Source organism: Abramis brama (genome assembly GCF_963993115.1).
Source record: "Abramis brama genome assembly, chromosome: 22".
Taxonomy (NCBI): domain Eukaryota; kingdom Metazoa; phylum Chordata; class Actinopteri; order Cypriniformes; family Leuciscidae; genus Abramis; species Abramis brama.
Window position 1 is genome coordinate 13247179 of NC_139984.1, and position 27047 is coordinate 13274225.

At 37.4% G+C, this 27047-nt stretch overlaps 1 protein-coding gene across 1 annotated transcript; it reads left to right on the plus strand.

The window, feature by feature from the left end:
- Window positions 1–22125: 22125 nt before the first annotated feature.
- On the plus strand, window positions 22126–26739 carry krt5 (keratin 5). The gene is made up of 9 exons (XM_084098419.1): window positions 22126–22796; window positions 24078–24286; window positions 24397–24457; window positions 24560–24655; window positions 24749–24913; window positions 25007–25132; window positions 25369–25589; window positions 25688–25740; window positions 25861–26739. The coding sequence occupies exons 1-9, from the start codon at window positions 22239–22241 to the stop codon at window positions 26127–26129; spliced, it is 1758 nt and encodes a 585-aa protein (XP_083954545.1). The 5' UTR covers window positions 22126–22238; the 3' UTR covers window positions 26130–26739.
- Window positions 26740–27047: the final 308 nt, after the last annotated feature.

The window sequence follows — 27047 nt, forward strand, 5'->3', positions numbered from 1 at the left end:
ACATACTGAGTGCCATAAACAGTAAAAACTTTTCTTTTGTAATCTTCATTTTAAAGGCCCTATATGGTTCAGTCAAATAGATATAATGTGGCTCCATGTTCAAAATGTTGAATTTTACCCATTTTCAATATATAGCTACAGTAAATGAGTGTATGTAGAGAACTGTTTAGAGTTTTGCAAAAAGTTTGTTTTTCAATTACAAACTGAGTGTAAAGCACGTAATATGCTTGTAGTTTTGCAGACTTGGTCTGAAGATTAGGTACATGAGTGAATGGTTTCACTGAGTGGGCCTCAAGTTCCACTTTTAGTGTATAAGCAATTTGAATTATTTTTTTTACTTTGTTATATTAGTTATGACAGATTAGCTCATGAGAATGTGAACAGACATCCCTCTGACACTAGGTGGCACTATAATAAAGGATTTCAAAATTTCGATCAACCTAAGGATTAGAATCAAAATAAAAAAATCAATCCTTCTGAATCCAGGGTTAGGTTAATTATTACAGGATGATTGTTGCACATTGAAACCAGGACATTCAGGACAGCTACATTTTGTCAAATTCTGGCCCTAGGGGAGCTATAAGGAAAAAAGTCAAAGATATTGTGCATGATCATCATCAAATTTGCCAACTTAAGTTCTGTGTGTTTGGATAGTTTAAAAAATAAACATAAAATTAATTTGAAATCAAAGCAAACTTGCAGGCCTGTTCCTTGACAATTCCTGATGTGTCAGCCCTTATTTCAAGATGTAATCAGTCATCTACATCTGCTCTACGTTAATTAATGAATGTATTGATTCAGTCATAGTCATGGCAACAGTAAATAAGGAGTTCACAGTATCATATTTGTGTTCAGTTACTGTTAACTGCTTTCAAACGAGACTTCTAAATTAATTTCAGTGTGTTCCCAAATGGTATGTGTGGGAGCAGCGTGTCCCCAGGGGGAGTGCACTGTGCAAGAATATTTGCAATGACAGAATGCCAAATATCTCATTATATAACAAAATCAGCAGTAAAACATCTGTCATCAAACAGAGTCATGTATTTTCATAATCGTGAAATGGTGGTTAATTTGCCTATAGCGTAGCATGCTAAGTAAAGCAGAAAAATAGCTGGAATGAGAACCATGCATGGTGGAATGGCGTATACTCTCAGTGTTTTTTTAACTTTATGCAAGGCCCATTCACATCACTAAAATAAATAAAATAAAATAATTGTTAATAGTAAATGTAATAAGTCTAAATATTTTGTATTTAGAGCACATGCGAACTTTAAACCTATAGGTTCCCATAACTGCTGATTGATTTGGGTTGGCAGACTCGTTTGCGATACTACAGGCGTCATGCCGTAGGGATAAAAATGATGATTGACGTTAGGCCTATGGCACTGCTTGCACAAACTGCAGTCCCACTGGTGTATTGCGTGAGCTCTGCTGATTGAGAATCACTCAAAGGTCACCACTACATTGACCTCGTTTTACAGAGATTATCAGGAGTATGTGCCAGAGGGGGCAGATCCTCTCAATGCAATGCACTTTCAAAATGATGCAGCTTGATTCATTTAATTTTATTTAGTGTTTATTTAGTTTAAAACATATTTAAAACATGAAAAAAATTAAGTAAAAAAAAATAAAACTCATCAACTAACTGACTAGTATCTTGACCTTCCCTAAATTTTGTGTTATTTTCTCTGTGGTCATCTGTCACAATTCATAATGTACTTTGACCTTCAAAACTTGATGTGCATGTACATTACTACCCTCTTTTTTATGAAAATATAATTTTTTTCTGAAACATATTTCAATCATGACAACTCTCTGAATAGTTCTAGCATGTTATTGAATATGGCAATGTTAATGTATTTGGTCTTGGCGGACTACGCTGCTGCTGCTGCATAAATAGACATATATCAGCTCTGTATATAGCAGATCTGGGCAAGTGGAGCTGGGGAGGTGGAGGGTTTTAGAGGAACTCTGATTACAAACACCTACAACAAACACTGAACCAAACTGTTTAAATGTTGAGCAAGCAATCTCATTGGCTGCAGGATCAGCAGAGGCCAATCAGCTTGTGCCATGCGGTAATGATGAGATTGCTTGCAGATTGCATGTAAAGGACCTACAGTATCAGTCTGCGCTCTCTAGAGTTTCATGACTGAACTATATTTAATTGTGTGCCCTCTGAATACATGCATTTAGCACATGTTCACATGAGTTTGTTAAGAAACAGCATTCATGTTATGTAAGAGAGCAAATGGCTCAGGGGTCAAATTCACAGGTTTGACAGATCTGATGAAGCACAGTGCAGTCTGTCAGTAGGAGAAAAGATTTTTTTTTAATATTATTAAGCAGAGGAAAGAGCATATACCCTGCAGTACAGGACAGGTTTAAGCAAAACCCTCATATTCTACATATGCTCCTAACAACAGACCCTGACCATACTTGGGGGTCTTTTATTAGAGGATTAGTAAATTCCATCTTGAACATGTGCCTGTGCTGCTTGGCTGCAGGGGGACAAACACACAAAGTAGGCAGTGGGAAACTAAAACGCTTAAGAGTCTCTGCCATTAATCCTTGGGGTTTTAAGTTCTTGAAACTACACACCTTTTATTCTTTAAAGTGTTTCAGTATGGCTAAAACTTTGACAGCTCTATTGTCTTTGTATTGCTGACGCCAGCATCAGAATGACAAATGCTATTGGCAAATGATCTTAAATTAAGACGTAAGGATTGCTGAATCTGCACAGATCATGTCTCAGATTGTTTGTACATTATGGATCTGTTTCAGCCATTGAAACACTGACAATTATAGGTGAATCAAAAGCAGTCGAGGTTGTAGCACTGATGTAATTTTGAATGTCAAGGGTGTTAACTGCATCAGTGCTGAAACAATATGTAGTCGGTGTGTGTGTGTGTGTGTGTGTGTGTGTGTTTCATGTATTTGTAAACATTTTAAGGGTGGTTGATTTATAGCACTTTGTTAATGGCATTTTTTCCGGGACCTAATCTTTTTAACCTATACTAATCTAACTATTTACTCCTACAGTTACAACCAATTAACAATTCCTTTTCTCTGAGCTAATTAAATAATAATCATTTTATTAATTACAGTGACAATGAATAAAAAACTCACTATTTGTATATAGCCTATTAATATTTTAACAATGAAGAGACTACAATATATAATCTATGAATAAGCTATAAAGCTACTTTATTACTGTATACATATTATAAAATGTTACCTAATTTTTTTAGATTTTCTATAAAATTATCTTATGAATTTGTGTTTTATTTAAATCATATATTATTAATTTTGTTTCATTTTATTTTTAATTTTATAAACACCTTATACAAAGATGATGCTTAAATGAAACATAACTGAAATCTTCATAAAATACCCTGAGCTTTGAAGGGGCATTTTAATATACCTTGTAAATATGAACATTTATCTTTATTTAATTGTTAACAAAGATCCTTGTTGCATGAGAAAAACTCCTTGGGCAATATATGTCAATATTACTCTGTTTTTTTTTCTTTTCTTTTTTTTCAGTTTTCTTCTATGCAGCATTTTTTTTTTCTCTAACAGGTGTATAGACTTCAAATAATCATTATGTGGTTTTATTATTGCTATTGTGAACCAATAATGTGTTATCTCAGCCTCGTGCCTCATGTAACATAAAAGTGTACACTCCGTTGAACGAATGTTTGCCTTTTGCAGCAGTATTCATGCAAGTATGCTCTGTTAAATTATTATATGCCATGTGATATGTATTGCTGCATTTCATTACATCAACTAATATAATGTATCGATTACATATTCTAAAAAGAATTTGAATGATTCTTTCCTGTGCAAAATGAGGTGCTACAAAGTGTTCTAAGGGGTTGTTAGTGTCATGATCCCAGCCTGTATTCCCCTGTCCTGTGTGGGGACATTTGTGTTACTTCCTGTTTCTAGTGCCATGTTGTAGTCGCTTTGTAGTCCTATTGTTTAATTGGTCCCCTTGATTGCATTCCGTGTCTCCTTACCTTGTTATCTTGTTAGCGTCTCTATGTATAAATAGCCCAGTGTTTTTGTCAGTCATTCTCTACGAGGATGTAGCGTATGTTTTGCCTTGTTTTCTTGTGTTTCTTGTTTTATTAAAATACTGCTTGCATTTGGATCCAGCCTCTCCTCTTCCTTGCATCGGCTACGTTACAGTTAGCATGTTGCTATTCATTTGCCAGGGTGTTATGGATGCTTACTAGTTTGAGGCATTTTCAAACACTTTAACCTCCATCAAGCAGAAATAAATTCAGTGTATATGATAAGTATGGTCACTTTAAAAATAGTTATAGCATTATGTCTCCTTAATAAATATAATAAAAAATAATTATTTTTATAATATACTTATAATTACTTAATAAAAAATTGAAATAACTGTTAAACATAAAAGTATTATGCAATCAAATACATTTCTCTTTATTTAGGACCTTTTTGACATAATGTTTTCTTTAAAACTGAATCATTGTGACTAGTCCTATTCCGAGCGGGATTCAAACCAAGGTCTCCGGCATGGGAGGCAGCTGTGCTAACAAGGACACTAAAGACCACAGCCGCTAGCATCAGTTGCTAGCGCACCTCTTGAGGCCAGGGGAGTGAGGTTAACACGCACAGCTTTTACTGGCCTACGTCAATTACATCAAGAACTATATACAAGGTTCTATATAGAACGCCATTGAACCTTTATTTCTAATGCCGGGGACACACTTAACGACTAGCTGAAACAATCTAAGACTGAACTGAACACACTTACAGACTGTTTTCAATGACTGTCTGGAGCAGATTTTAAACACCGACTGTGAACACCGTGTCTCTGACTCGGCGAGTTTGAGCATGATCAGTTGAAAGTATCAAATTACATTCAAACATACATACATATCGGCCTTATAGTCGTTAAGTGTGTCCCTGGCTTAAGAGTGTATTAATAGTCTTGCTATTAATAGTAGCAAGAACCACTCATAAAGGTATTAAATTTGACTGAAAAACATATCTATTACAGACAAAGCTATTGATCTATACAAAACAAAAAGCTCATGTTGCCTACAGAGCCTTAAAGTCATTATTACCAATAGTTCGACTGCTAGCAACACCAAGGCCATGGGTTCACTTCCCAGGGATGTAAATGTATACGTTGAATGAGTGTATTTTTCTTTGGATGACTGCATCTGCAGAATTCATTAATGTAAGGGGGGATTCATTAAAATAAGGCATTCAATGGTTATGAAGAGAAGAGTCTGCCACAGATGCATCGCTAACATATCTTGGGCAATAGGGAGTTACACTTTATTTCGATAGTCCACTTTAGACATTTTATTAACCATAAGTAACTTTGAAACTACATGTCAACTAACTCTTTAGAGTATTAGTAGACTGTTAAGTTAGGGTTTGGGTTAGTAGAATAAGTTGACATGTTGTTACCAGTGCTGGGTAGTAACTGATTACATTACGTACTGTAATCAGACTACAGTTAATTTTCTACTGATTAAATGATTACATATTATTCTCACAATGGCAGTACATTATTCATAATTCATTGATTCTACTTCTTTGTTATATTATCCGAGACCCGGATGGGAGTGAGGTTTAGGGGGGTGAGTGTAACGGAGGCCAGCTAGTAGCCGCTGTGCGAGTAAACCTCACTCCTCTAATCTCAAGAGGCGCTCTAGCGACAGAAGCTAGAGGCTGCAGTCTTTAGCCTCCTTGTTAGCGCCTGACTCTCACGCTGGAGACCCGGGTTTGAGGCTCGCACAGAGCGGGGCGAGTAGGACCCGGGTGGAGAGGGGTTACATTGGTGCCATGACCCGGATGGGAGTGAGGTTTAGTGTAACGGAGGCCAGCTATTAGCCGCTGTGCAAGTAAACCTCACTCCTCTGATCTCAAGAGGCGCTCTAGCGACAGACACTAGAGGCTGCAGTCTTTAGCCTCCTTGTTAGAGCGCCTGACTCTCACGCCGGAGACCCGGGTGGAGAGGGGTTACACCTACAACATTGCATATCTTATCAGTCAGAACACATTACTTAAAATGAGTAAATCAGATTACAGTATTAACTACAATTTGTGTCATGTAATTTGGAATCAGTAACTGACTACATTTTCTTATCTTAAGTAATCTACCCAGCATTGCTTGTTACTTATAGTTAGTAGAGTGTCTAAAGTGGGCTATCAGAATAAAGTGTTACCCAACAGGGCTCTCTGGCACAGAAACAGAGAGCCAGAGGGTTGGGATGTGGCAGGACATTAATTATAAGGTGGAGAAAAGAAGAAAGAGCAGAGGATGGGAGGGGAACGCAGTGAGTAAAGGAATTCACTTTACTTCATACACTTTATACAGGATTAAAAGAATGAATGGTTCGATTTTATTTTTTTGATCGAATTACCTACTACATTTAATAAGTTTGAACTTAAACGTTTGAAACTAAAATACACTAATCGAGGAAAACAGTCAATCTTGCAACACAATGAGCTAAAAGTATAAATTTGGCATGTTGGGATTTGAAACATCAGTTTGCATTGTATTTAATGAATTAAAGTAATATCTGGGGCTGGCCTGTCTTTGTCATTTTGTATAACAACCTTGTTTAACTTGGCACAATAAATTCTATCATTTTTACTGGTTCAGGATAAATTTCCCAGTTTATTTCAATTTAGTGAGTACTAAATGGTAACACATTATTGAAATGCACTTGAGAGCATTTACATATTAAAAGCAATGCAAAAGTAATTGCACATAGAGGTGAATATATCATGCAAAGCTGTGGAAGAGCGCGTGAGATCTGCTTCTAGTCAGGCCGGTTATGTCACAGGCTTATGTCCTCTGGGCCTCTGCGTTTCTGTCAGTAACATTGGTGGGATAACTGATTCATGTCAGGACTTAACTTGACTGGCTAATAATGTTATTAGACAATAATTAAGGTTGTTCAAGTAGAAGTTCTTTTGCGGTATTATTTCTGTGTGCAGTATAACATCAGTTTCACATTTATGCAGACATTTTTATTCAAAGTGACATACATTGCATTCAAGATATACATTTTACCAATTCATGCATTCCTTGTGAAAAGAACCTTGGCAATTGCTAGTTTTAAGGCCCGTTCAAACCAGTAACGATAACTAAAAAAATGACCAGTGGTGAGGAAAGTTACTTTTAAAGTAATGGATTACAATATTGCATAACTCCCACTAACTGCGTTACTTAGTTAATTTTATGGAAAGTAATGCGTCACATTACTTTTGTGTTACTTTTTCTCACCTGAATGGGCGTGTGCAAATTCATGTCTTTACAGTAGAGGGCGCAGCTCAAATAAATATCAAAGGCAGCAAAGGATACATCTATGCTGCCTTCAAAAATCAATCAGATGAAGGTATCTCAGGAGACAGGAAGTAAAGCTAACATTGGACCTTGATGCCTTCCAAGTGAGATGAGTAAATACGTGCTCATTCTCTGCAAATACATGCTCTGTTAGTATTGACTACAATAAACATCATGTTTACACAGCACACACAACACCTCTGCACTTACTCACGCTTTCTCTCAACATAGGGGCAGGAGAGCTGTCAGTCAATAAATGGAAAAACAAAGTAACTTGTGTTAGACTACTTATTTGAAAAAGTAACATTATTTTGTTGTAAATTTAAAAGTAATGTGTTACTAAAGTAATCTGATTACTAGCTCGCGTTACTTGTAACCCCAACACTGACAATAACTATATAAGAGTCCACAACAAGTTCTGTTTATTATAAGCATACTGTTTTGTCATCTGCCGCTTTAAATGCTGAAGCTCTTTAAAGCAGGAAAGATTCTGATTGGCTTTCCTAATCGTTTTTTTTTTTCAGATGGAAAAAATAACTGTGAAAGTGTTTCCAACAATATCGTTCCTCAGTGTCATTAGTTGTGGTGTGGACCCAGCGATTTGGTTTTTTTTTTACAATTAGAATGATTTTTACATCTTTATCATATCGTTTTCATCCTTCACTGAAAAAAATGATTCGTTGAAATTAATCAATTTTTTTTTTCTAAAGTGGTTGCATTCAATTGATTATATCTACATTTAATCAAATGCATTAAGTTGAACTAAAATTTATTAAGTTCAACTTAATGCATTTGTTTGCTCCATTGTTTGAGCTACAGGAACAGTTTTGCAGTGCAATAAAACAAAATAGCTCCCATTATTTTGATGTTGCTATGCTTGCAGTGTATTATTGTATTTAATGGGAGCTACAGTAGTTTTGTTGTTTTGCACTGCTTGGGTGTGATGTAGTCAGGCCTTCTGCATTCCATCATCTATAACAAGAGTCACTTTGTTCACAGCACACCTTTCAAACCATTTTCACATGCTCTGTTGCTGCACTATATGCACACAAACACAGGCCAGATGACTCCACTAACCTGTAAAGACAGATCACATACTACAAGACAACTTTTTATTTTAATTTTATTTTTTAATTTCATTTTTAGTCAAATATTTACTTTAAATACTTTATAAATCAATAAATGTTTAAATATATATATATATATATAAATAATTCAACAACTTAATTTAGTTTTTAAGCACTTTTTGGATGGCAATTTTGTCTCACTCAAGCATTCAGACATTCATTCATTCATTCTACTGTTAAAAATAAGTTCTAGTTTGTCTGAAAATCTTTCTAGTGGGAGAAAAACACTAACAGAACAATAAAAAAAACCTAGTCACAACCCACATTTTTAAACATTAACCTTTTAACACCTCCATGAAATGCTTTTAACACCTCCACGATACAAAGTTAATTTACTTAGATTATAAACTGTCATTATTATAAACATATTAGACTGGGGCATTCAAAAATCATTTTTTCTTTGTGTGGTAGAAATACAGACACACCTTTCTTTCACTCCCAAATAACAACTAGAGTAGCCACTTCTATTCACTAACTAGTTACTGCCAACTTATAAATCACTTCAGCAAATGTCAAACGAAATGCAAAAAAAGTTGTAGAACATTCATGTTTCGCACCAAACAAAATAATTTGACTAAATGTGCCTCAAGTGAAATTTCACACATTAAGAGATATTTCCCCCTCCTCCAACTGAAAATAACACTTTCTGCACACCATCTACATATTTCACACATAGGTTTGAGAACAAACACAAGGCACAAATGGCCCTTTACACCAGCAAAAATAATTTGTCATTTCTCTTCCCAAGTGATGTCTTCAAGGTTCAAACATCCAAAACATCCTGGTTCAAAAGAAAAGAAACGTTTTTGCTTAGCTTTGCATGACTGATTCTCCAGTTACACCTGATTATGCGTTGCGGTGACCAGAATATTAACCAGATGCATAAACAAAGCAAAAATATTATTTTCATCATTTTAGGTGATTTCACAATAACCTGAGCTAGTTTGACATAGCAAAGTATGTGGTCCTTCGTGTCAGCTTGTATGCACAACTGTGCATCTTAAAAATGCCTTGAAATTGGAAATGTGGAACCTTTTAGACTCGAGCTCATTGTAGTAGACTAGAGCTCAGTGCCACAGGCTTTTCATTATATAGTGATAGTGACATTATATTTCAGGAGAAAAATGCTTTAAATAATTTCACTTTCCATTAATTTACTCTTTTCTACATGCTCTCTTGCCTGAACTCATTTGTAATGTATTTGTAGTTGGGATCGACCGATATGGATTTTTTAGTGCCGATGCCGATACCGTTTTTTTTTCATCAGCCTTAGCCGATGAGCGATACGGGCTGCCGATTTTCTTGAGCTGATATTTGGAGCCGATACTGCTTTTGCTCCCTCAATTTACATCATAAAAATTACACAATGATCATGATGATAACAAATGTTACAATTTAAAAAAGGATCATTTATTGAACTTAAAAAAAAACTATATTTAACAAATAGTAAAAACAGGTGAGGTAGAACAAGTAAAAAAAAGAGTTCAGTGCTGAAAATACTGAAAATAATTATTCAAGCATAATTAAAAATGAGCAAAAGGTACATTTGTTACTGTATTATTTATTAATCTTTGTTAATAAAAATACAGCTGTTCATTTGTTCATGTTATTCACAGTGCATTAGGCTAACTAATGTTAACAAATACAACTTTTGATTTCAATAAGGCTACTATAAATGGTGAAATTAACATTATCAAAGATTAACAAATGCTGTAGAAGTGCAGTTTTAATAGTTAATGTTAACTAATGAAGTTAACTAAAGTTTAATAAATTGAACTTTATTATAAAGTGTTACCGATTTGTTTAACACCGATTCAGATGTCTGGTGAGTTCAGTGTTGGATAGATCAGTTGTTATAATGTATTTCCATACATTAAATAGAATCGGTTCAAAGGAGTCATTAGTGCGTGAATCAGAGGTGTCATTAGCGGACGTGTACGTGTTTGTGTGATTATCCTGGCAGTTTAGGACATCGCACAAGATTTGTGCATACGAATAGCCAACAACTTAGCTATTTGCAGCTCCCTAAATACAATGGCAAGCAGTTTTTTAGAGGCAGTCGCGTTTTCCATTTGGACCCACAAACTTGCTTAGCTATAGTTGCAAGTACATATAGAGCTACGTGTTTCCACTTTCAAAGTGTATGGCAATATTTCAGCTAAGCCAAACAGTTAAAAGATGCTTTGGAAGTTTAAAACTTATCGTTGTCTTGAAGAGCAGATTCCAGCACTCTGCTAGTGGGGGAGGGGCAGTGCAGCGTCTCCAGCAACACCGAGCTGCCTGTGAACGCCTGTCTGTAAATAATGCCGGGAAAAAACTATCGGCCGATGCCGATACATGTAAAAACGCAAATATCGGTCGATCACTAATTTGTAGGTGTTCATTCAAAGTATTTACACATGCATTTGGATATATACTTAAACAATATGAACATATTAGCAGCATATAAAAAAAATATTGGTACACTTACATTTTATACAAGTTATAAAGTTACATTTTGTACAGTTACCATTTTATAGTGTGTTTGCCATTTCCTTGTAGAGTCTTGTAGAGTTCAGGCGTCTTATGACATTTTAAAGTGATGGATACATTCTTTTTTTTACAATAAATACAATAAAATGTGATATACAATCAGATAAACTCTAATACACTGTAAAATCAGTAGCCTGGATGCCAGCCGAACTTTGCCCCGCCCACAACATTTGAGGTCGGGAAGTTCGGTCTGGACTTGATCCGTTGTGGAGCAACTATGTTCGAACCAGAGCAGTTCGGACCAATCAAATTGTCAGGGCGGGCTTTATACGATGATGGACAGATGATCAACAGTAACGTAATCATATACGTCACCAAAGAGCGCATGGGTTAAATTCGTTTACAACAAAGATGGCTGCCGCTGGAGAATCGCGTCTGTTATAGAAGATATCGACAGCGCATTCATTTTAAAAGAGGAACAGAGAACCACGATCAAGGCATTTGTCGATCGGAAAGATGAATGAAGAACATACGTCACTTACTCCGTTGCTCTGATTGGTTGTAGGTCTATCCAATTGAGTGCAGAGGCATTTTCTTTCCTGGTTCGGTTGAAACACGCCCCTTAAATCACAGCCCAATGGAGCAGTATCAGACTCATATTTTGACTAGAATCTGAGTATGACGACGTCAGGCTATAAAATCAGCTTATTGAAGTCAATATTCCGATAAAGTCAATATTATGTGAAGCAAAAAGGAATCTGTAAACATTTATACCAAGTTCAGTCATGAAACTCTTTAGTGTTGCTGATTGGCTGTCATTTCTCCAGTTCTTCAACCAAGAGATAGCTTCTTCCTATCTACGCTCGCCTTTATTTTTGCCGGTCCGACTAGATAGAGCTCAGTCTGCACACTATGTCTATACCCTTCCTCCTCCCCAGCACCACTTGTCTATATCTGCTATAGTGATCTGCTCCTTTAGTCTTCAACACAGCACGTTTTACTATCATAGATGTTTACTATCACAGTTGTTGGGTCACATATGTCAAATGCTGGTGTTTTAGATGCTGTTGTTAATAATGTACATTTCGGTATCGATGCAAAAGCACGAAAAGGTGCATGTGTACCACATTTTGTGTACAAATGTCTTCAAACACCAATGAAATCATGTTGCTTTCTCACTTGCACCCTCACATACTGAAAAGCCTAGTTCAGCATCAGCACTCTTCACTGCAGTTATTAAAAAGATGCAGTGCATCGCAGAAGCCTGTAGGAAAAGTAGCTCTTATGTAATGATCCAGCAGTTGAACAGGCTCAGTCATGCAAACCAAGCTCATAACCAGAAGATGAAACTCAAAAAATATTTGACTATATTGACTTTTTTTTTTTTTCTGTCTTCAACAGAGTAAATATGACTAATGTGAGATGCACAAAGAACACAAACATACCAGATGTTAGTTTTAGATTTGTGATTTATTACTGCAGTGTATGCGGTATTTTGAGTTCATACATGTCTGTTGGACATCTTCCTGTTACCCTTCTTTTCTCTTTGTAGAAAATGTGCCTGTCAAGACCATCAAGAGTTACAGGTTTGAATGCTTTCTGAGTCCTGAAACCAACACAAAACAGACATGGGCCACCACGCCTTCATGGTCAATATGACCCAAGGGTTTACAAAGTTTCAGATGTCCATTCGCAGCCTAGCCCAGAGGACATATAATGAAGAATCAGAACAATGTGACAGATCCTCCTGAACACGCCTATTGATAAGTGCTACGGGTTTAAAACAGGCCCATCTACACCACTTTATGCTAATTGATTCACACATTCTCTGCTTTTGTTTAAATCTAAGAGGCTACTTTATTGTATGGCACTTTTCACAATACATGTTTTATTCTTTACAGAAACTTGTGCCTCAATACGTGTAGTGAACAACCCAAAAACTCTATTGGACCAGAGAGTGATCAAGAATGGCTTGTTAAGACATTGTCAAGATCCACAAGATGGTCTATTAGCACAAACATCATTACTAATGGACTAAAACTCTCTAACTTTCTGTGAATTAGATATTCTAGTATATTATCTTACACTTACAGTAAAAGAGGCAACATGTTCACACAGCGCACCAACAGCAAATACCATAGTGATAGAGGTGTGTCCAACATGTCATCCTAATCAAATCATTGTAGTACTATGAGCCTTCTGCTTAAAGCACTGCAGGGTAGAAAGCGCTTTACAGTCAAACGTGCAAAAGACAGCAGTTTAAGACATGATACTGTGACTGAAGAACTCAAACTAAATTAAACGGTAGTACTTTATAATAAGGTTGAATGTCAACGTTAGTTATAACACAATTGTTCACATGCACTAACAAAACATGTTAATGCTAAAAGTGTAGGATTTACTTCGTAACGAGTTTCACTCGTATAGCAAAGTAGAAATTTTGAAGGAGAACCCCATTTTACCTTTTAGATTCCATCCATTCATCAATTTTCCAAACTGCTTAGGTTGTTGGGATGCTGAATTGCAACAATTAACAAGATTAATAAAATAATAAATATTAGTTAATATATTGTTCTGTTTGTTCATGATACCTAAAGCATAAACCTAGTCAGTTCACTAACTAAATTTATAAACTAGGCAATTAAACAGTGAATTCATCAAACTAAATAGAATTTGTTTAATTTTAACAATTATTTTATGTAAATGCTACATGCATTTTGTGAATTCGGTCATGACATCAGGGACACTCGGTACACCAATAGCTAGAAGCGACAACAAGTTTTACAATCAAAATAGATAGTAAAACAAACAATTCATTTATGACTCGGTGAGGGCAAGTCTCAACCGTGAGCTAATAGACACTCTCTCTCTGTGGATGCTTTGTGAGTCTTATGGTGCTCTGGCCAAATGTGTGATTCAGGAAAGTGAAAAGAGCCCTCCCATTGTCGGTTTTGCATTTTTCACTACAAGCTGGATCATGCCAAAAAAAGCATTGTTGGGTCCTTGCCCCTTATAAAAAATGATAATGGCAATTATCAAAGGCAAGTTTGATCCATGTCAGGAACTCTAAATAACATGAGTTATCTTTGATGCCTCATAATGTAGGGCGATGTTACAGTGCTACATTTTGAAACTTTTGTTTTATTAGTCTAATATAATGAAGACCTACGGAGCCCCTAAAGGGACATGGTGGTGGAAAAAAATATGAGATGGGAGTTTCTCCCCTGAGAAACTTTGCGTTAGTTTGCAAAACCTTTGCATTCCATTGCAAAAACTTTTGTGTTCTTTGCAAGCAAAGGCAAAGTTTCTTGGGGAATGCAAATCATTTGAGAGAGAATGCAAAAGCATTAGAAAATAATAGTTCCTCCCCACTCATATTTTTTTTCCTTTACCTTATACACAGAAAAATATATAAATAATAAATCTATTCATAACAATACTTTTGTTATTACTAGTGTTATTTTATTATTATTTATATACCATTATAGTTTTTATTAATATTTTGAATAAGCTTTAATGTTATATTCTCTGTTTATTTTTTAGTAATTTTGGTGTGCTTTTATCATTTTTTATTTTACTGTTTTTTTATTTCAGGTTTCATTTTAAAACTGTCTTTTCATTTTTTAAGTAGGTCATATAATTTTCTAAAGACATGAGATCACCCATTTTATCTATTGAGAAACCCCATACAGGACTTTGTTCATGAACAGACAACATGTTTTGCCTCCAACAAACAAGGTGATGTGTTAGCTCAGGCTGTAAGAACACAAACTGTTGTATACAGAGGTTGTGGGTTCAAGTCCCAGCAGTTGGTGTGTTCAGAGCTGCTGTTCCTAAGACCATGGACAGGTGGTTTATATCACACCATAGACAATGAAGGGGTCTAGATGAGTGAAGATAGAGAAAGATGTGTTCTTCATCAGATGACTCCTGACATGTTTCCCATTACTTTTTTTTAAATGCCTCTATTGTGCTATTTTGAAGGCTATTTTTCCATAATATACATTGCACATCACCTCATTTCTCAAAAACAGTCTGAAAACAGTTTGAAGATTCAGTCTCTCTAAACCCCTCCTTTTCGCAAGCCAACTCTGCTCTGATTGGTCAGATGGACAGTCTGTTGTGATTGGTCTGCTCTGCTCTGATTGGTCAGATGGTCCAGTCTGTTGTGATTGGTCTACTCTGCTCTAATTGGTCAGACGGCCCAGTCTGCTGTGATTGGTCTACTCTTCTCTGATTGGTCAGATGGCCCAGTCTGTTTTGATTGGTCTACCCGGCTCTGATTGGTCAGATGGACCAGTCTGTTGTGATTGGTCAGTGGACAGCCATTTTTGCTGAGGTGCACTCAGTTGTGGTTAATGAGAGTGAAAGAAAGGTGAATTGTCTGCATTTAACGTTCATTTGCATTAGTGAATACTGTCAAATTTTTGACAGTATTCAATTATTCAACTATTTTGAATAGTTTTTTTCAACATTGTTCAACTATTCATTCTAGAGAAGCACTACGGTGAAGTTTAGAAGATATGTGTGGATGACATGGAGCATGTCATTGAAGAGACACCACAGAGAGGGATAACTGGTAGGCCTAATTGTACTGACAGATCTGTCAGTACACTAAACCAATCATGCACAATAAGTGACAAAATAACGCCAACATTTTCCTATTTACATGTTGTGATTTGTATAGTCACAGCGTGTACAAATAACAAGGTCACATGAGACACAGCCGTCTTCAAACCGTATACATACTGGGAACTATATTCTCAGAAGGCGAAGCACTGCTAGTTCTGCGGTGTGATTTACTCCAACTCTGAGCGAACTCTCTGCTCCTCACCACTGGGCTTCTCAGGTGCTGCGAGCAAATCACTCTGCTGAAGTAGCAGTGCTTCGCCTTCTGAGAATATAGTTCCCAGTATGTATACGGTTAGAAGACGGCTGTGTCTCATGTGACCTTGTTATTTGTACACACTGTGACTATACAAATCACAACATGTAAATAGGAAAATGTTGGCGTTATTTTGTCACTTATTGGGACCAGTATGCTAGCTGGAGCCATTTACCTCCAGTCTTTGTGCTAAGCTAGGCTAGCGGTGGGTGCGTCAGACAGAGTTACGGCACGCACGGAGATGAAAAGGGTATGTATGGACATATCTAACTCTGGGGGATACAGTGAATAAGCTAAAGTCCCAAAATGTCGGCGTGTTCCTTTAACAGCAAGATATGTCAAAATATTTAGGTAGTAATTAAGAGTATTTCACAATATCTTGAAACTGGTGTTTACAAATGCAGTGTCTATTTCAAGCAAAACAAATTAACAGTTCAAAGCAGAATGTATATTGTATTCCGATTTATATACAGATTTACAGATCATTTTACCTAAATGATTGCTAGGCATGTGAAAGTGTGAGTTTAAGTTGAATTAGCGCTTCTTGCATGTTATTAACTGTGGGCTTTTGAAATGGATAAATCTGTGGATATCACTTAACATGATACAAAAGTCAAGTGAAACCCAAGCAACGGTAGACTTTGACAAATCATTTACTTCATATAAACCAATTCCCATGTGATATCACATTTATTGTAGACGCCCATCACCACACCTGGTCCAGGTTAAGTCGGGCTTATGAGTGAAAAGGGGCCTCAATCTCACACCTTTTCTCAGAGCTTGTCGGCCCAGCCCTTTGACTCAGCCAGGAGACTCTGAGACAGAACAGGACGTTTCAGTTTTCATCTGAATAATTAAAGGCACTCCCATGGGAAAAGTCTTTGCAAAGAGTTGCACTTGGGGGCTCTTTCTTTCCAAAGATGAGCCGCATGCTTCACCACATGCAAACTTATGCTAAAGCACGTTTTCTTACATAGGGAAATATAAAAAATGTTTCTCACTATACAGAAATGTAAAAGAATGGTGTTACGATGAACCATGTGCTTTGCAAGGATTTTAGGAGACACCTAAAGCATTCCTCAGCCTGTGCTGACAGGCATCAGAATGTTTCTGCAAGGTTTCTGTATGAGAAGCTGGAAGGCAAAGCCAGCGACAATTATAAGTCATGGAGAAGATTAATGTTTCAAATGTCAAGCTTAACTGTCATTTTCATTTTTTCAATATTAAAATACTCTTTTAATTGCAGAGAGAACTAACATATATAAACCATTAATATTGATTTTTAACTCAACATCAATATTCATATATAAATGAATAAGAAAAGTCATGTATTTTTTTCAACCCCTTTGTGCCTTCACTTGTTCAATGTAACACAATATATCTTTAGCATATCTGTTACAGGTCAAGTGGTTCTTTAATTGTTCATGCTTTCACCCCTAATCGACACCTTTTTTAAATGGTGCATCCATATTTGAACATAATTTAAAACACATATTACAATCATTATTTTTTTTTATTTTAGTGCAGAAATGACGTGTCTTTAATCTAGATTTAAACTGGGAGAGTGTGTCTAAGCCTCGAACATTATCAGGAAGGCTGTTCCAGAGTTTAGGATGTCTTAGGTACAACCAAAAGTCCAGACTTTTGTGACATTAAAGAGCATGATAGATTGTAGGGTGATAGAAGATTGGTTAAATACAGGAGCTGAACCATTTAGGGCCTTAGGTCAGTAGTAATACTTTGTAATTGATGTGTAACTTAATAGGTAACCAGTGTAGAGATGATACAATTTGTGATCATATTTTCTTGATCTGGTAAGAAATCTAGCAGCTGCATTTTGGACTAATTGTAGCTTGTTTATTGAGGATGCAGGACAACCACCTGGTAATGCATTATAGTTATCCAGTCTAGAGATATGAATGCATGAACTAACTTTTCTGCATCAGAAACAGATAGCATGTTCCGGAGCTTAACAATGTTTCTGAGGTGGAAGAAGGCTGTTTTTGTAACATGAAATATGATTATCACAAAACAAGTTGCTGTCTAATATAACACCCAGGTCTTTAACTGTGGAGGATAAAGTAACAGTACACCCTTCTAAATGCAAATTTGATTCTAAGAGATTCTGTGTACAGGTTATTGGTCCATTAAGTAATACCTCAGTCTTATCTGAATTTAATAGGTCGTCCAGTATTTTATATCCTTAACACTCTGTCAACTTGGATCATTTAAAGAATTCATCTGGTCGTGATGAAATATGTAACTGAGTATCATCGGCATAACAGTGGAAACTAATGTCTAGTTTTCTAATAATATTACCAAATGGCAGGATATTGAAAATAGCAGAGGGCCTAAAACAGACCCTTGTGGCACTCCATAATTTACTGACGTTATCTTAGATTTGCACAAAGTTTTGTTTTCTGGTGCCTTTTGACAGAACAAATAGTTCTTGCAGCTAATTCATGTATATGCTTCTCAAAGCAATGAAACTCGAATAAGCGCATAAGAATCTCGTCTTCCTTTCATTCTTAGTTCTTTTAAAATGCATCTGAATAATTGAAGGCACGCCTATAGGAAAAGTGATTATTTAGCAAAGATGAATGTAGCAAACATCCCCACATACTGATCTACACAAAACAGTTGATTTGCACACAGTTAATTATTCTTATCTACAATATACAATTTATATTATTTTGCATAGAGGTGTGCACAAGTGAAAGTGTACACAAGGTGTATGGTGTTATTTTTGTATACACAGGCCATTTTCTTCTCTTCATTTACTCAATTTATGTAATACAAACTGGGAGATTTCGGTCTGCAGAAATCTTTTTATGTACACAAACCTGACTCCACCTAGTAGTAAATGTTGTTTTATTTCACGAAGACAGTTATTTCATGAGTTCATAAGGCCATGATTTTATGACTGGTTGTAACCATATTTGGAAATTAATCTCAAAGGCTTGGGTGTGGACAAGAAAGGGGTGTGGTTTAAGGGGCGTGGTCTGAAGGGGTGGGAACTTCTTACTCTCTAGTGACTGGTGGGCTTTCGTGAAAAGGAAGCCATCCCTTGTTTCAACATGACAAATATGTCTAAGCAAGCATGCAACTCTCAGATTTCAACTTAGGAACTGCTCTGACTTTCAATGCCATCATAAATTATAGAAGACCCTGAAAATACAGGAGACATTATAGTAAACTAGGTAAAAATGTGGTTTCCATTTTTCATTGTAGCCCAATTTCACTCATTCTTTTGTGAGATGCACACATAGTTAATATCACTGTATACTGGAGCAATGGTGTAAGCAAGCAGGTTGCAGCAATGTTCACATAGCTCAGGAAATACAACAAAAACTGTTTTTAATCAATAAATCCAACTGACAGGAGATACACAACCACGTTAAACGCAAACGACACGGAACAGACAGAACTAAAGGTTTAAATACACCGAGTAATAAGTCTTTTCCTGTAATCCTTTTTAAGATTTTACCAAAGTTTGTTGCCATAACTTTATCTTTTTATCATTGCAAACAGATAAATTTGCTACAGTCATGGAAGCTATGTAATAAATTATCATGTAAAAGTATGAAGTATCAAGTTCAACAATGAAAGTTACAAGTCACTGTACAAGACAGTGAATAATTGGTGAATATCTGGACAAATTCCAAGCATTGCGTTATTGGCACTTTTGGGCCCCACCTAATGTGTACAAAAAAAATTACAGCTTTCATGTCCAGACAATGCAAAACACACTCAGTATGACTAACCGATCAACAATTCACTTTTCTTTGTTGCTCAGTCTGGTGATGCCACACAAAACCTGAATTAAGTCGAGACGATTTTTATGGTTCTTCATGACTGTTGCGTGCCAGACTGTATGGTTCTTACTAAGTGAGATCTTAGGTAAAACCAAAGGCACATGAATTTGTGGCTGTAACACAAAAGCGTTTTAGTGAAGGCAAAGCATTTAGAGTTTTTTAGAGAATGCTCTTTAGAGAAATGTCTTGAGATAAATATGTGCATAAAACAATGTCTATTGAAGGAAAGGTATCCACAGACATCAGAGGAAGGAAGACAGAAGACAAGGAATTGGACTGGTCTGATTTTATTAAGGTCTTACTAAGGCTATGTTCACACTATCAGTCCAAATCCAGTTTTTGTGCATATCTGATTGAAATCCGATTAGAAGTGTGAATGGAAGTCTATATAGAGTGGGGTTTTTTTCTGTAAGAAATACAGACTGAAATATTCTTCAAATGTGCCTCCTGCAATCATAATTTAGAGTCAGTTTTATAATATCACTTGTCCTGTTTTATGTTTTTCGTTTTTAATGCAAATGTTACACAATGTCCTGCCTGTTGCTGCACCATTTAAATTTTTTGGCCTTTTTTTAATCCTCTTGTGATAGACTGATATTCTATTTTGTCTAAATAAATAACAAATAAAAGAGTAAAAACTAAAATGAATCATTTCAAATTTTATCAAGTGAATTTAGGCATTATCAAATTTTAATATTCAGTATGAAAAATGGATATTTATTCTGATATTTACTAAATATTACATTTTACAGTGTTTTTTTTTTTTTAGTACTTTTGAAATATTAAATGTATTTCCGAAAATAGAAGAAATGAGCATTCACAATTAAATATCTCATACTCTTCATATATATATGAAGAGTTCAGATGCAAAAGCCTCAAAGTGCCATCTGAAATTTTCTTCTAGAATAATTTTTTTATCAAGCTCGTATATTTAAGTTCAGTAATTTCACTTAAATGGCAATGAAAATTACCTATTAATTGTCATTTAAGTGAAATTACTGAACTTAAGCTTGATAAAAATGATCATTCTAGAAGAAAATTTCAGATGGCACTTAGAGGCTTTTGCATCTGAACTCTTCATATTTTGATTCCGATCTTTTTTTTTAAAGGGAAGGTAACACTTTATTTAGATGGTCCATTTTAGACATTCTACTGACTTTAATTAACTTTGCAACTACATGTCAACTAACTCTTATTAGAGATTAGTAGACTGTCTGCTTAATATCTGCAAACACTTTAGTTTGCACTTGTATCACCTGATAGATTGCATTGTATACATTCAAAGAAGATGCTGGGGTGAAACTACTAAAACTAACTCAACATCTGACAAAGACTTGACAGTATCACTGTTCAGATCAATGATTAACGATGGGCTGTGCCATTTAAAAAAATTCACTGGGGGCCAAAATGCCATGTAAAAAATGGCATTTTTTCCCCTCGGCAACAAGTGGCTATGCTCGGTATAGAGGCCCCTGCTAATGTATTAGCACTCTCATGTCATGACATTCTCTCTTACTGCTCTACTTTGTCTGATAAATATTTACATGGTTTCTACAGTAATCTCTCAGACCTGTCCACTTCAGCAGCAAGTCTGCAGTTCTAAGCCATTTAAACATGATAAGGGTGATACTGACATGCTAACAAAAGCAGCACACGTTGCTAAATAATGCCACCTAAGGACAGCTACAAAAATAACCACACTGCTCTTGCAGGCACCATGTACTGTTGTGAGCTCTGACACTTACTTGTAACTATCAATATGAAAACAATGCTGTATACATTCCCATTAAAGTTTGCGCCATGTGTTTTATTTTACGAGATAACATAAAAATCTACTTTGCATGCAACTGCATCAGCCCTCTGGGAAAACCACAGAACAAGGTGGTGAAGTAGTGTTCGTGACAGAGCCATTGAGGTGAGAGAACAGTAGCTTGATTGTTTGACTGGAAAGAGGACCCTGCAGGTCACAATGGCTTTCAGGACGAGCGCCAAGCTTCAACATTCAAGCTCTTCATCAAATATTCCCCTATTTCATACTCCTGCACGCTGCTTAAAGCAAACAGAGAGCCCTGTCCCTCCCAAATTCATGAAATATGCATGGAGTTGTTTAGTTTGCCATGCGTTAACTTATAGAATGCCATCTGTCCAATAACTATGGTGTTTTAGATTACAGAGCACTAGTAAAATACAAAAGTTTTGTAGTAGATGCAAAAAGAGAATGTGTAGAATTTCAGGAAGTTTTGAGCTTGTTTTTCTACTCCCTGTTCCTTCTTAATCTCTTCACTTAATGTGAGTGTGTGTGTGCATGTAAGGTAGGGTGTGGCCCTCTCTGCTGAAAGTACTCCCATACCAGCCTAGCAAGATGGGTGTATGTATCACTTGGAGAGGAGCGAAAGGACAGGAGCCTGAGGCTGAAAGAGGAGTGGCCAGATGAGCCCCTCCCGTGGCACAAGAGGTATAAAAGCTCCTGCACTCATTGAAGAAGATACTTAGAGGGATTTAACTTTCCTCTTAGTGAGCTCACCTGCTCTGGATCTCTCTGTCTCCTCCTGCTCTTTTTCTGTCCGATCCTCACCCCCTAATAGACAACAGCAGTCATGACTTCGATCAAAACTTCCTACACTTCCAGTGGTGGAAGCATGAGCGGCGGCTTTGGTGGTGGAGGTGTTAGGAAGAGCTTCTCTAGCATGTCTGCCAGCGCAGCACCCATGGGCGGCAGGATGAGCTCTGTGTCAATCCGTCGCTCCGGCGGTGGTGGTGGCGGAGGTTTTGGAGGAGGATCTGGACAAAGCTACAGCTACAGCATTGGCGGCGGCGGTGGAGGTCTAGGAGGTGGCTACGGCAGTGGTTCTGGATTCGGCGGTGGTTCTGGATTCGGCAGTGGTTCTGGATTCGGCGGAGGTGGATTCGGCGGTGGTGGATTCGGCGGTGGTGGTGCAGGATACGGTGGTGGTGCAGGATTCGGCGGTGGTGGTGGTGGATTTGGTGGAGGATTCGGTCAAGGCTGTATCCCACCCATCACAGCTGTCACAGTCAACCAGAGCCTCCTAGCTCCATTGAACCTAGACATCGACCCCAACATCCAAGCTGTCCGCACCCAGGAGAAAGAGCAGATCAAGAACCTCAACAACCGCTTTGCTTCCTTCATTGACAAGGTTAGTCTTCTCTTTGCAAACATACACAGCTGCACAACACAACAATCTGATCTTGCACATCTGACATTTTGACTATTCATTTGAACGTTTGGTTTACGTGCGCACATTTCAAGGGCCTTCATATGATCTGGGTTCTGCTCATTAAATATTTCACAGCCAGTCACTTGCACCCAGAAATCCTGCTAGTGTCAGATTCAGTGTAACAGTAAGCACACACAGTAGGAGACTGGGTGCCATTGCATATGCCACCTCTGCATCATTATCACTCAACTTCAGTCAAGCAGTCAAAGTCTATATCTTAGCACACGTTTGAGTTGCTTTCCTTGTATACACTTGTTCTTGTTCTTTGAGGGTGAGTTTGGAAACCCAAGCCAGATGAGATCCAATGACTGATCCAAACCAAATAAGGGCATGGATCAAGTTTTTCTTCTATCCCTATGGCAGCAATGCAGATATTGCATTGTCGTGTGTGACAAACGAGTATCATCTTTAACTCTTACTCAAAGTAATACCTGGCATAAAAAGGTCCTAAAAGTCTCATTGCTGTAACTTCATAGGTCTTAATAATCAGTTTATTTTTTTCTTAAACAAACCTAGTTTCCTATTTTGGATAGTTTTCCTACCTTTGGGTAGTTCACTGTAACCACACCTTGTAAATTTCACCCCCACTGTAGGTGCTACGCCCATTTGTATGATTCTGACGAGATATGATCAGCAATCATGTAGCTCAAATAACTACTGATGTCATCACTGCTTTGTTCTTTTCATGTGAATCCTGCAAGTTTAAAGTAATTGTAATTTTGTAAATTGTAAATGTGATGTTGTACACATTAGTAATTATATTCCATGAATATGCAGAAGGGTGGGTACAGTTAGCACCTGAGGGCAAAGGCGTGCCATATCATCTCTGTTAAGGCTTGCCATTTGGCACAGGTCTCCTAGGAGCCTCGCCTTTATGCCAGGAGGGAAACATTGTTTTAATAGCACAGACAGTCTAAACATGTTGTAGTGTCATATTTATGATCTCAAAGGGGCGTGTTCATATAAGACAGTTACTCCAAGAAGTTGTGCTGGCTAACATGGCATGTCACATGCTATTTTCTTTTAAGTTGCCAAAGGTGTGTCAATACAAGTCTGGATATGCAATAAGAGGTGTGCTTGATAATTACTATAGAAGACACATCCTGTGGCATAAGTAATGGCATATAAAAAGGTCCTGATGCCTTCTTTTCCTAAAAAAGCCATATATTCAAATCCTTTATTGGTTTATTTCAAATACAGGTGCGCTTCCTAGAGCAGCAGAACAAAGTGCTTGAGACAAAATGGAGTTTACTGCAGGACCAGACTACCACCCGCTCCAACATCGACGCCATGTTCGAGGCCTACATCTCCAACCTGCGCAGACAGCTTGATGGACTTGGTAATGAGAAGATGAAGCTAGAAGGAGAGATGAAGAACATGCAGAATTTGGTGGAGGACTTCAAGAACAAGTAAGTACAGTAGTTGTGCAAGAACATGTTCAGGGTTCTATGAACCACACTTTGTGTGAATGGTATAATTTCACAATGAATTTGCTAAAATGGAAAACTTATCTTTGCAGATATGAGGATGAAATCAACAAGCGTGCTGCAGTGGAAAACGAATTTGTCCTGCTCAAGAAGGTAATACCTTTGGCTGCTTTCTTGGGCCCCTGGTTATATTTTTACAATTATTTTGATTGTAGAGTCCACCCATTATATTGAGCTTTGTACATTTCTTCATAGGATGTTGACGCTGCTTACATGAACAAGGTTGAGCTTGAGGCCAAGGTTGATTCCCTTCAAGATGAAATCAACTTCCTTAGAGCCATCTTTGAGGAGGTGAGCATTTGATGGAATTATATGATGACTGCAATGCTAGTTTTCAATGTTAAATTTATCTCAATGCCTTATACCTTATCCTTGCAATTTTAGGAGCTGCGCGAACTCCAGGGACAGATCAAAGACACATCAGTCATTGTGGAAATGGACAATAGTCGCAACCTGGACATGGATTCCATCGTTGCCGAGGTCCGTGCTCAGTATGAGGATATTGCCAACCGCAGCCGCGCTGAGGCCGAGTCGTGGTACAAACAGAAGGTGAGAAAAAGACTTTCAAGCATCAAACAAACACTATTTTTAAGCAACCAACTGACAGATCCTAATGACAATGTCTCTCTTTTCACCTTCTAGTTCGAGGAGATGCAGTCATCTGCCGGCAAATATGGAGATGACCTTCGCAGCACCAAGGCTGAAATTGCTGAGCTGAACCGCATGATCAGCAGACTTCAGAATGAAATTGAAGCTGTCAAGGGACAAGTAAGTAGTCTTTTAGTCTTTAGTGTTAGTCTTTGGATGAGGTTTTGGCCTGAATTAGACTGCCAACCAAATCCATAGTGTGTACTAAGTGTACTTTCAAATAAATGTTTATCCAATTATCAAAACGTGCATGCTATGTTGGGAATAATGTAAAGGAGTTCCTACAGAAGAGGACAGGAATAATGTAAAAGTGCTGCTGAAAACTAAAGTTGTAATGTCTTCTTTGAATTGCTCAGCGTGCCAACCTGGAATCTCAAATCGCTGAAGCTGAGGAACGTGGAGAACTGGCAGTGAAGGATGCCAAGCTCCGCATTAAGGAACTGGAGGAGGCCCTGCAAAGAGCAAAGCAGGATATGGCGCGCCAGGTGCGTGAGTACCAGGAGCTCATGAATGTCAAACTGGCCTTGGACATTGAGATCGCAACCTACAGGAAGCTTCTGGAAGGAGAGGAGACCAGGTCAGTCACTTTTCTAATTTGAAAGCTTAAGTATGTTTTTTTTTCTCTCTTGAAATTCGTCTTTATATAGACATTGACATTTCTTTTCTTTTTGTCAGGATTGCTTCTGGTGGCAGTTCTGCAACCATCCACATTCAGGAGTCATCCAGCAGTAAGCTTACTATATTTTTTATCTTTACCTTAGATAAAAAGACATTATCAGCACATAATTTGCAGTAATAAATTGCATTGGTTTTCAGTATAACTAATGTCTTTGTTTGTTGTTTTACAGGTGGTGGTGGCGGTGGCGGCGGCGGCTACGGATTCGGTGGTGGCAGCAGCTACGGTGGTGGCAGCAGCTTCGGTGGTGGCGGCGGCGGCTTCAGTGGCGGCAGTGGCTTCGGTGGTGGCAGCGGCGGCGGCAGTGGCTTCGGTGGTGGCAGCGGCGGCGGCTTCGGATATGGCGGTGGCTCCAGCATGAGCATGAGTGGCGGCGGCGGTGGTCAGATCTCAATGTCCCGCTCATCTGTAGTGCAGTCCAGCCAGAAGCGCCGCTTCTAAACTCGTCCACCCAGTTCCCCCTCCCTAATATCATCTACCACCTGGGCAACAATATCTTTTCACTCAACATTTCAATGTTCATACATTCTTTTATGCGTTTAACCCCCAAAATCCACAGTGACCCAAAGAGACTCTAATGTCAAAGTGTTATATACTGTACCTGCAGAACGGCTTGTCACATTCACCTTGATGTTTTTGATTCTAGTTGTTTCCTCTTGGCATCACTCCTCATCCAGAGTACAAATTGTCCTTTAGGGGATGCACAATCGGAAAAGAGCTAATCAAAGAGACAAAGCATGGAGCTCAAGTATTTTTTCGGGCTGAATAGCTTTTGTTGCTCTGTCACAGCATGTAAGCATTAAATGCACATAAAATAAATGGCTTTTCAACTGACTTAAAATTCCTTGTCACTACAACCAGCATTTATAATGCTTCTGCTTCATTATAGTGCAACAAAAGCTACTCATTTGAGATTTTACTTCCCACAGAGAGGAGTAACTTTTACTTTTTTCTTTCCCTGATTTTGGATGATGAGCTGTTCTGTCAAAATTGTTGTATTCATCCAACCATGTACCACATGGAAACATCAATAAATCAGGGTTATATACAATCACTTGTCTTCAGTTTTTATTTCATCAACCTTTCTCTTTTACACAACATAGGAAAACACAAATGCAACTTAAATTGATCATCTAATCATAACTGCTATAGAGGTATATGAGTCAATAACATACAGTAGTGTCCTCAATCAAGAAAAGGAATATAAAAAACAAAGTAGTCTATGGTTTCAAACACCTTTTATACCATTTTCACAAAAAGTTTAAATCTAAAAATACTAGGTAAAAAGTGATAACAGATTTAACTTGAATATTAAATACATGTGAGTGTACATATATCAATCATTACTTTAAAAAATAT